Source organism: Mixophyes fleayi, chromosome 2 (genome assembly GCF_038048845.1).
Source record: "Mixophyes fleayi isolate aMixFle1 chromosome 2, aMixFle1.hap1, whole genome shotgun sequence".
In the NCBI taxonomy this organism is placed as follows: Eukaryota; Metazoa; Chordata; class Amphibia; order Anura; family Limnodynastidae; genus Mixophyes; species Mixophyes fleayi.
Window position 1 is genome coordinate 186,893,365 of NC_134403.1, and position 12,398 is coordinate 186,905,762.

The 12,398-nt window shown below is 39.4% G+C and overlaps 1 protein-coding gene across 2 annotated transcripts in view; it reads right to left on the minus strand.

The window, feature by feature from the left end:
• The window catches only part of LOC142138433 (ras GTPase-activating protein 4-like), a 156,372-nt gene that overhangs the window by 65,402 nt on the left and 78,572 nt on the right, over positions 1 to 12,398 (minus strand). For both annotated transcript variants that reach the window (XM_075195106.1, XM_075195107.1), the window contains one exon: positions 3,778 to 3,839. In XM_075195106.1, the coding sequence (XP_075051207.1) occupies positions 3,778 to 3,839 (62 nt within the window). The remainder of the gene's footprint in view (positions 1 to 3,777; positions 3,840 to 12,398) is intronic.

Sequence of the window (12,398 nt, forward strand, 5' to 3'; positions counted from 1 at the left end):
TCAGAAATGAAGGCATAAGTCAGAAAATGGTCAAAACAAGAAACAAATCCAAAATAGAGTGCACTCAGTCCCCATTATTAGGAAGTGTCTCATATAATAAAAGGCAGGCGTGTGGAAGTTAAATTCATGAGAAAGCTTAAACATATTGTGCTGCACTGTACATGCCACTTTTTTTTATTAAAAGTGTGCACTCACCAGGATTTATTCTGGTGGGTCAAGGTCCCTCCATTCACCAAAAGCCAAGATTTTCCTTTATTAGGCTTACACTGTCCTAGCTCTTTACAGAATCAGCATAGACAATTGATTAGTTGGGAGAGATCCCAATTTTATTCTGGCCAGTCCATTAAGTTCCTGGAATTGTTTTGTCAAGTGGAGTGAATGCTCCTAACTTTCCAGCAGACAACTGGTCATTTCATTAGTAAAGTAATTCAGACTTCAGCCATGATTTATATGTCCAAAGCTACTATAAAAGTTGGATATTACAGTAGATTGTTTCAAGTAGGCAGCGTACTATGTGACCTCCAGCAGGTCAAGAACAATCAAGACCTAAGAATAGTGGCAGACAGATGCTACATCCAAATATAATAAGTGTATAACCAGGTGGACATTATATATGTAACAGGGAAAGTCAATTTCTTTTGGGCAGAGCTACATATACAACATTTAGCTGCAATTTATATTCCAGGTCTATTGCAGGTTATAGCTCTGGACCGTTGGAGCGGCATTAGCAGTATGCTGCACTAGGGTTAGTGAGATGTCAAGTGCAGGGTGGTATGGGAGACAATTTAAAATGAAACCTGAAAGCTGTTAGAGATAGCTAATATTGAGAAGGAAGCATGAAACGTAAGTAGAAAAGATAATCCTCATTCAACAGATCAAATGGACAGTTCACGCTAAGTTGGGCTCTTACCACAATTTCGGTAAGTTCATGTCACCATTGTGATTCTCAATATTATTTGCTATGTAAAATGTTTATAAAATAAATCAGAACTAGAAATACTTTAATTGCTTTGATACTGTGGTTTGAAAGAAACTGTCATTTTTTTGACATTTTAGGAAAATACGTCTAGTACTGCATAGTGTCTTATAGTTCCAAGCTGCAACTGCAAACATAGTGTGTTGGCCTTAATAACACTAAGAGCTGTTCAACAATGCTGACAGGTTCCAGAAATCTGTAACATTCTGGGAAAACAATCTGCTCTTTGTTCAAATAGTGATTCTCTTTAGTTGACATTCTGACATATTATTGCAGCATATTGCTTCTAATATATGAAGAAACTCTCCAACTCTCCAGATGCACAAACTCTGCAATAAGTTAACCCTCAAAAAAGAAATACTTAAAGTGTACTGTTTAAAAGCATTGTCACTAAAATGGAAATAAAAATGTCTGGAAAGTAAATGAAGGCTTTGAATCAATGCTGATGTGGTTTACTCATACTGCAGGTGTATGCCTCACTAATATACTCAGATAACCATATACCTTATATAAATCTGTCATACATGTCAAGCCCTTAACAGGACATTATTACAAAGAGTTTGTGAATTCCCCCTGCAGCAACAATTTTGGCACCAAGCCAAATAAAATAATATTATGTATAAAAATATAACTGAATAACCCTGCAATAAACTGACATTCAGACCTACTGACATTTTGGTCCCATAGTTGATTACAACTACTTTAACGACATTTTATATTACTTATAGCCCTATCTCCCCCATATGTCCTCCCGTACAGTTATGGTTTTGTTTTTCTTTTTACTGTGTTTATGAAAAAGTATATACATACTGAGACTGTCTTTTATTATACTCTTTTATTTGACTTCTAAAAATAAACATACTTTGAACTAAAAATACCTTTATCACTACATGGTTATAAAGTAATTACCCAAACTAAAACTAACAGTAAACCTTATTATTTTGATTAACTCAGACAACCCCTGGCTAATTAACCTTTCATTCCTTCCAGACTGTTTGCCCCTTTACTTCTCCACCAGATTTGCACTATCACCCAGCAACCAACTGCTCCTGTATGAGCCATCTCTTGCAGGTATAAAACAACTGTTGTACAGAGATCTTATTGTGATTTCCTATCACTCCATCACTAAAATAATGTATCATCAGGCACCACCAAAACTGCAAAGTAACTCCTAAGTAGTGCACACAGCATACATGTGTTTCCTTTGCCCTGTTACCCATCACTAAATCAACCTAAAACTAACAGGATTGTTTTCCTTCATTCTAGTATTGAACGCCAAGGGAGCTAAGGAATAATATGGATGTGTTCTATTAATGTGTCAGGTTTGATAGTTTTAATTTTTTTATGTATAATGGTTAACAAAGTATGATTCAGATGTATCTGAAGAGTTGGGCACATCCCTCAAACATGTGCTTGTATCAGAACCACTTTGGAATAAATCACTAATCAGGGAGAATTGCTCAACTTTCTGATTGTCTGCGGTTTTCAATTTTTCTCTGTGTATGAAATTGAGGAACAGATGGATTAGCGCACAAGAGAAAAGAGTGCACAAGGACCCTTAAGACTGCCGCCTATTTTCCACCAGAAAGTGCTTTGAGATCAGTGCACGTAAATATTCCAGGATCATGATATTCATGTTTTAAATCAAAGTGCAAAACTAAACAGGTGAGCAACTGCAGATCAATTGACAGCAAATTACAACCTGTGGCATGAGCAGCCAGTTTCATCAAAATCAAACCACAGGGCAGGATATCATAGTTGGGTTGCAGTGCTTAAACCACAAATCACACCTGGCAATGCACGCTTGTGAGTTCAGTGGTTGAAAGACTACAGAACATGCACTACAGAGAAATGAAGGAAGGTGATATGGAGAGATGAATAATCCTTCACCAAGTCTCAACAAGTAGACTAATGTAGGACCAACCTAAATAATTCTAAAGCCTGGCCCCTGAGTGCTTGTCTCCAACTGTGAAGGGTTCTGGTACTGCTGTATTGTTGTGGGGGTGCACATTCTTGGTTTTTGTTTTCTTGGTTTTTGTAAAGTCATTCCCTTCGAAGGAAAAGTCATTGATAATTAATTCTTAATGGCATGAAGTGGGCATTTCTTTTCTGAGCGAAGGGGTGTCTACCAGGATAACAATGCTCCATCCATAGAGCACATATGATTGCCATATAATGAACTTTGCAGTTAACAGATCTGAACTCATTTAAATATTTATGGACTATTCTTGAATGAGGCCTTAGACAGCATTTTCCTCCATCAATAACCACGTGTCAGTTGCGTGAATTTCTTGTGGAAGAATGGTGCAGCAGCTATAGTCCACCATCCTCTTCTTCCCTCCACTGCAGCAAAAGGGAGGTGCTTCAGTAACAGAGCAGACGCAGAGTGACTGACAGCTTTACAGAATGTACTGTGTGCATTGGTGGACTTATACAAAGGGACAGGGCCATATAACAGCAACTGAAACGCCTGCAGACTCCACTGGATCCTGTCAATACACTGTCTTAAAGTTGTGGAAGGAGCTCCATCTGTTTGTAATGGAGTGGGCATAAAATTATTTATTTTTTAATAGAGCTGTAGTGGAACAATGCATTTACCTTCAAGGCCAAATATGTTAAATTATAGTTTTTGAGAGGACATTTTTGTAATTACTTTTACCAATATATGCATTTCTGTTATGGACCATGATACTATGTCACACATGTCCTGCTACATAAGTGTCACCAGTACATTACAATACAATTATGAAGGAAAAGAGATTCACTGTTACAATAGTATGAAAAGAGCAGAAAGCTCTTACCTTTTGGATATTCTGCCAGGACGTTACGTGTTAAACAGACCTTCCCAATGACATCATCACGACTACAAAACAAACAAATAGCTCTTGTTATAGGATGATGTACACTCTAATTTCTTATAATAATATATTGCTGCAATTTTATTTAGCCTGTGACTTCTCATTATGCAAATGCAACAACATCAATAGAACTATTTGTCAGCAGTCTATTGTTTATTATAGTTTATTACATGTGAGGGCCTGCTAACAAAGGTATCTTCATTCTGCATTATGAATTTTTGGTTTATTTATCAATTTCTATGTAGCCTCAAAAACATAAGATTAAAGCAGAAACAAAGGTTTAATCTGTCACACTGATTTGAAAAAAAATAAAAATGTTTTTGTCACATATTGTGCTGTAACTGCATTACTAACCAACGGATAACACTATATAACATGCTAAGGGGGGTATTCAATTGTTAGCACGATTTTTTTTTTCCTTGCCGTGTTAAAGAAAAAAATCTCCCGTGGGTTTTTGCCGGCAATAGCAACCGTTTTGAGTTAGCGCAGCCGGAAAACTTGTGCAATTCAATTGAAAAAGAGGGAACGCTGCCCCCGCACGTTAAAAATTGTGTTGCGAGATTTTATGGGAGTGAAGGGGAGTTTTAACGCCGTCATGTATAACACAAAAAAAAGGATTTGCATACATTTTCATTAGCATATTTTTTTATTGAACTATTTTTTACCATACAATCACCTCTACCGTGTGAAAACACATTACTACATTTATATTTGCACCGAAAACATACATAAATCTAATTAGTTAGTGATTTTAATTTTAATTTTCTTTTAATGTTTTTTTATTTCAATATTTTTTCACAAGAAAATTAACTTACTTACACAAGTTAGGCATTAGTGATAAACATAAGTTTAACTTTTTTTCATTTTTTTTTTACATGATTTCAAATACTTTTCAGAGGTTTTTTTTTTTGGTTTTTTTTTAACTACGGTGTTTATTTTGAAAAATAGCAATGATGTACAGATAAGAATCAACAATTAGTACATTTGCAGGAATAAAAACAAAAACAGAGAACAATACATATCATGGGCATATGTCAATGGAGCTGAAAATATTTGAGTAGCAAATATCAAAGACAACAACAGGTTTTCATTAAATAGACAGGTAAGTATACAATTGTTATCCAGAATACTCAAGATACTATAACATTTTATAACAATATAGTGAGTGTGTGTGTGGGGGGGGGGGGGGGGGGGCGGGGGCACTGGTCGTCACCGAGAAAGAAAGAAAAATAGAACACACTTCCCTTTATCCTCATTTCCTTACCCTTATTCTTCCCTTTCCCTTTTTAAGAAGAGAAACAAATAAATAAAAAAGGGGCAATAAAAGTTAGGTTTTTTATTTTTAACACACCCCAAGGAGGTGCGAGATGAAACAGCATATTTGCCTGTTTTACCCGCCGCGTTAAAAAACAATTGAATAGCTTTTAACATGGGTGTCTCTCCCACACCCTATACTTTCAATAGACCTTCTACTGGAGCGCGAGAGGACCGTTTCATGAAAAAAAAGTAGCATTACAAATGGAATTGAATTGCGGGCAAAGTTAACCCGCTCGAAAATTATAAAAAACAGCATTAAAATGACTTAACACGCTAAAAAAACAACAACTTACCTCAAACAATTGAATACCCCCGCAACAGTAGGAAAATCACTCAAACCAACACTCATAATAAATGCAACCTTTCTTATATCTGGCAGGTTTCACAGCAACATCTGAGATTCAAACAAACACTTTAGTAAAACAAAACTTTTCACACTTGCGTATTGCTTGCTAAAGGATTTGTTTTATCCTGAAACACTGTATCGTTTTCCCAACGTGATATGCCCTATGGAATAAATAAACAAGATAAAAATAACCCTTTTGTCACATTTTTTAACCTCCTTAGCTATGAGTTGACTGTACATGATTTTAACTGAATTTCAGTTATATTTAGAGCACAGAAATCTCTAAAATTTCACAAGAAATGAGGATGCCAGATGTTGGATTGCAACATAATAGGAAACAAAATATGAACCAATTTCTCATAATTCTATAGTGCTAGATATATAGTTTTAGGAGCCAATTTATCATTAGGAGATAACCCCTTTCTCCAGCAAACAGTTTCCCCGGGATTTTCCTGTCAAAATCTGAAGCCTATTTAGTCTATTTTTTTAAATGTCTTTTATTTTTCAATGGAAACTGATACTGGAAGCGCAAGTCAGGACTTCCAGTAACATTTCGCATGTATAACCTGGCAGTCAGTCTGCCTGGTCACAGCAAGAGTACTCTGACCACTGCCAGTACTGCTGCGCATGTATAACCTGGCAGCCAGTCTGCCTGGTCACTGTAAGAGTACTCTTACTATTGCCATTACTGGAAGCCCAAGTCAGGACTTCCAGTACCACTGCACATGTGTAACCTGGCAGCCAGTCTGCCTAGTCACTGTAAGAGTACTGTTACCACTGGCAGCCTGTATTGCTGGGGAGCTAAGCATTGTTCAGCTGCACTGGAGAAAATGTAATGGAAAATTGCAGTAATAGGAAGTTTCTATCTATCACAGCAATAGAAAACTAGTCCTATCATTGCTTTATCATAAATAGTCCCCTCATACTGGTAAGGACACAAGCTGACAGTTCTGTTTTTTGTATCCCTATAGTATAAACACTGCATGTTTTTTTCCAATTGTTTGTGACAAAGAGTCTCTACTATTTCCTGTTAACGTTTCTGTTATTAAGGTGTCTTCACAGTATCACAACACTTTCTTATTAATTTGTGGAAACAATATGCCTTATCATTTCACTCCCCCACTTAAGATCCAGCTACGACTTTACTGGTGGAAATCTCGATTTTAAGGAGTGGAGTGAATTTTAATGACTATACAAGAAGGAGGCTGTGAAAATGCCACACTATAGACACACTAAAACTACTTACTAGTAACTCACTAGTGGCAAAATGTCAGATATTCAGACCCTATTGTTTTGCTCTGACAAGCCCACTATGGCAGCTATCATAGAAAATGTTATTTTTGAGTACAATGTAGAGATGGGCGGGTCCGGTTCCCCGAGAACCGAACCCACTCGAACTTTGCCTATCCGAGTACTGAGCTGAGTAGCTTGGTACTCTCCCGCCCGCTCCGAATCCAAATCGAGGCCGAATGTCATCGTGACGTTGTCGGTTCTCGCGATACTTCAAGATTATAAATACACGCCTCCACAGCAATCCATCGCCATTTGACAGAGGGAGAGAGCAGGGTGTAGTCACAGGCTGATTAGAGCAGGGACAGAGAATCCAATATTCTTCTTGCAATTGCTCTAACAAAAATCGCTAGAGAAGAGAGGAGGATAGAGGTTTATTTTTTTTTTTTAATATTTGGCACTCCCCAGTGCTTTTGGGGTGTCCCCCATAATTGTGCATAAATATTTCTAGCTGTCAAAAGTCATATCTGTCAGCAGTATCTACCAAATAATTTTTAGCACTCCTCAGTGCTTTTGGGGTGTCCCCCATAATTGTGCAGCTGTCAAAAGTAGAGATGAGCGGGCTCGGATATCTGAAATCCGAGCCCACCCGAACGTTGCCGATCCGAGCCGGATCCGAGACAGATCCGGGTATTCCCGCCAATTGCAAAACTGAAACCGAGGCTCTGAGTCATAATCCCGCTGTCGGATCTCGCGATACTCGTATTCTATAAATTCCCCGCTAGCCGCCGTCATCTTCACTCGGGCATTGATCAGGTTAGAGGGAGGTTGTGTTAGGTTTTCCTCTGTCCTGCTATATCTCGTGCTGTGCTGTGCTGTGCTGTGTTCTGCTCAGTCCAGTGGTGCTGTGTCCTGTGCTCTGTCCTTCTGAGTTCAGTGGTGCTTCTGGGTCCTGTGAAGTGTCCTGTTCAGTCCAGTGGTGCTGTGTCCTGTGCTCTGTCCTTCTAAGGGCATTGTTATTTCCCCATTATTCCCAAGTTATAAAAAATTTTAAAAAAAGTTCTAAAAAAAATAAAAAATAAATAATTATAAAAAAAAGAAATTAAAAAAAAATATCCAAAAACAATCCTGCAGTATAAGTCCATTGGTACTGCAATATTACAAAGTTCACTGATTCTGCAGTATAAGTCCATTGGTACTGCTATATTACAAAGTTCACTGATTCAGCAGTATAAGTCCAGTGGTACTGCTATATTACAAAGTTCACTGATTCAGCAGTATAAGTCCAGTGGTACTGCTATATTACAAAGTTCACTGATTCAGCAGTATAAGTCCAGTGGTACTGCTATATTACAAAGTTCACTGATTCCGCAGTATAATTCCAGTGGTACTGCAATATTACAAAGTTTACTGATTCTGCAGTATAAGTCCATTGGTACTGCAATATTACAAAGTTCACTGATTCTGCAGTATAAGTCCATTGGTACTGCAATATTACAAAGTTCACTGATTCTGCAGTATAATTCCAGTGGTACTGCTATATTACAAAGTTCACTGATTCAGCAGTATAAGTCCAGTGGTACTGCTATATTACAAAGTTCACTGATTCAGCAGTATAAGTCCAGTGGTACTGCTATATTACAAAGTTCACTCATTCTGCAGTATAAGTCCAGTGGTACTGCAATATTACAAAGTTCACTGATTCTGCAGTATAAGTCCAGTGGTACTGCTATATTACAAAGTTCACTCATTCTGCAGTATAAGTCCAGTGGTACTACAATATTACAAAGTTCACTCATTCTGCAGTATAAGTCCATTGGTACTGCCATATTTCAAATTTCACTGATTCTGCAGTATAAGTCCAGTGGTACTGCTGTATAACTCCAGTCCAGTGGTACTCTCCTGTGCCGCATATAATTTTTAAAGGCTTTGCCGAGTGTGTGTGGCTTCGGGGTACACTCTCTTGTGCTACATATAATGCAGAACAAAAATTTGGAGGATAAAGTAGGGAAAGATCAAGACCCACTTCCTCCTAATGCTGAAGCTGCTGCCACTAGTCATGACATAGACGATGAAATGCCATCAACGTCGTCTGGCAAGCCCGATGCCCAATTTCCTAGTACAGGGCATCTGAGGAGAAACGTAAAGTTGCCAATATGCCATTTACGACACGCAGTGGCAAGGAACGGATTAGGCCCTGGCCCGTGTTCATGACTAGTGGTTCAGCTTCACCCAAGGAACTAAGCCCTCCTCCCCCCCCCTACAAAAAATTTAAGAGAGTTATGCTGTCAGCAACAACACAGCAAACAACTCTGCCTTCTAAAGAGAAATTATCACAAATCCCCAAGGCGAGTCCAAGGGTGTTGGTGGTTGCGAAGCCTAACCTTCCCATCACTGTACGGGAAGAGGTGGCTCCTTCCACCATTTGCAGCACGCCCTCTGCATATGCTGGAAGGATCACCCACAGTCCAGTTACAGATTTGGCTAATGAAGGTGTATGATGCAGACAGATACCAAATTGCCTTTCTCAATTTCTATTTATATTCTAGATTATATAACGGCTGAATAGTTTTCTATTTTACTCCTAGTGGAGAGGGGATCTGATGCAGACAGATACCAAACTGCCTTTGTCCATTTCTTTGTATATTTGAATTTCTAGTCCTACAGTCTATGCAGGCTGCTTTTTTTATATTCAACTACAAGTGTAGGGCGAGGGGGGCATAGATAGCCACCAAAAAAACGTGGTCCATTTAATTTCACTTTCTAGCTCCACAGTCTGTGCAGCCTGCTTTTTTTTTATCTTCAAAGTATTTACAAGCCTTGCAATCTAAATTAACAAGAGGTAGTGACATGCTAGAACTCCACCCTCTATATGCTGCAGAGGATGGAGGAGCATTAAAAGGCCATTCAATCCTACACAGCCACCTACGACATAGGAAAAGGAGTGGGGATGCGCCTGAGTCAAGCGCACTGGAGAATGATTTCCGTGTTGTGCAAGGTTCTGCAGCCATTTGAACTTGCCACACGAGAAGTCAGTTCCGACACTGCCAGCTTGAGTCAGGTGATTCCCCTGATCAGGCTTTTGCAGAAGCAGCTGGAGAAAGTGAGGGAGGAGCTGGTACACCATTGCGATTCCACCAAGCATGTAGCTCTTGTGGATGAAGCCCTTTGTACGCTTTGCCAGGATCCGAGGGTGGTCAGTCTTTTAAAGTCAGAGGAATACATTCTGGCCACCGTTCTCAATCCTCGGTTTAAAGCGTATGCTGTGTCTCTGTTTCCGGCGGACACAAGTCTACAGCGGTGCAAAGACCTGCTGGTCAGGAGATTGTCCTCTGAAGAGGACCGTGACATGCCACCAGCTCCACCTTCATTTTCATCACTGTGCAGTTCCAAAAAAGAGGAACTGCCATTTCTATTGCTGACAACCTGTTAGAGAAACTGAGGGAAATAATCTCTCTGTGGCTCACCCCACTTAGACTCTCCTGGGGATTCGAATAACTGCCATTTCTAGTACTACCTTCTTTCTTTCTATATTTAAAAAAAAAACAAAAAACTGTCATTTCTATTACTACGTTAATTGTTTGTGCAGTCACAAAAAAAAGGAACTGCGCCCTTAACTGCTATGTTGGTTTTAGACGTCCATCCGGTGTCCGCCATCTGTGCACTGGAATTGAGACCAGTTGAGGGTTTTATTATTATATTGTGGCCCGGGTATCAAATTGGGTACCGGGGCCACTCCACTACGCAGTCCAGATACTTTTTTGGTGGAATTCAGACCAGTTGAGGGATTTTTTATTATATTGTGGCCCCGGTATCAAATTGGGCACCGGGGCCACTCCACTACGCAGTCCAGATACTTGTTTGGTGGAATTCAGACCAGTTGAGGGATTTTTTATTATATTGTGGGGACCACTCCACTACGCAGTCCAGATACTTTTTTGGTGGAATTCAGACCAGTTGAGGGATTTTTTATTATATTGTGGCCCCGGTATCAAATTGGGCACCGGGGCCACTCCACTACGCAGTCCAGATACTTGTTTGGTGGAATTCAGACCAGTTGAGGGATTTTTTATTATATTGTGGGGACCACTCCACTACGCAGTCCAGATACTTTTTTGGTGGAATTCAGACCAGTTGAGGGATTTTTTATTATATTGTGGCCCCGGTATCAAATTGGGTACCGGGGCCACTCCACTACGCAGTCCAGATACTTGTTTGGTGGAATTCAGACCAGTTGAGGGAATTTTTATTATATTGTGGGGACCACTCCACTACGCAGTCCAGATACTTTTTTGGTGGAATTGAGACCAGTTGAGGGATTTTTTATTATATTGTGGCCCCGGTATCAAATTGGGTACCGGGGCCACTCCACTACGCAGTCCAGATACTTGTTTGGTGGAATTCAGACCAGTTGAGGGATTTTTTATTATATTGTGGGGACCACTCCACTACGCAGTCCAGATACTTTTTTGGTGGAATTCAGACCAGTTGGAGGATTTTTTATTATATTGTGGGGACCACTCCACTACGCAGTCCAGATACTTTTTTGGTAGAATTCAGACCAGTTGAGGGTGATATATTGTGGCCCCCGATACCAAATTGGATACCGGGACCACTTCACTATGCAGTCCAGAAAGCTACCTCGGTGAAACGTTTTGGACTAAAAACAATATTGTGAGGTGTGAGGGTGTTCAGAATAGACTGGAAATTAGTGGAAATGATTGTTCTTGAATGCTATTGAGGTTAATAGCGTAGGAGTGAAAATAAGCCCTAAAACTTGATTTTGGAACTTTTTATGCTTTTTTCAAAATAAATCCGAATCCAAAACCTTAAATCCGAACCAAAACCTTTCGACAGGTGTTTTGCGAAACAAATCCGAACCCAAAACATCAAGCAAATCCGAATCCAAAACACAAAACACGAGACACCAAAAGTGGCCGGTGCACATCCCTAGTCAAAAGTCATATCTGTCAGCAGTATCTACCAAATAATTTTTAGCACTCCTCAGTGCTTTTGGGGTGTCCCCCATAATTGTGCATAAATATTTGTGGCTGTCAAAAGTCATATCTGTCAGCAGTATCTACCAAATAATTTTTACCACTACAAGTGCACAAGTTTTCCTGCTGCGCTAACTCAAAACGGTTGCTATTGCCGGCAAAAACCCACGGGAGATTTTTTTCTTTAACACGGCAAGGAAAAAAAAAATCGTGCTAACAATTGAATACTCCCCTTAGCATGTTATATAGTGTTATCCGTTGGTTAGTAATGCAGTTACAGCACAATATGTGACAAAAACATTTTTTTTTTTTTCAAATCAGTGTGACAGATTAAACCTTTGTTTCTGCTTTAATCTTATGTTTTTGAGGCTACATAGAAATTGATAAATAAACCAAAAATTCATAATGCAGAATGGAGATACCTTTCTTAGCAGGCCCTCACATGTAATAAACTATAATAAACAATAGACTGCTGACAAATAGTTCTATTGATGTACTCTCCCGCCCGCTCCGAATCCAAATCGAGGCCGAATGTCATCGTGACGTTGTCGGATCTCGGGGCTCGGTTCTCGCGATACTTCAAGATTATAAATACACGCCTCCACAGCAATCCATCGCCATTTGACAGAGGGAGAGAGCAGGGTGTAGTCACAGGCTGATTAGAGCAGGGACAG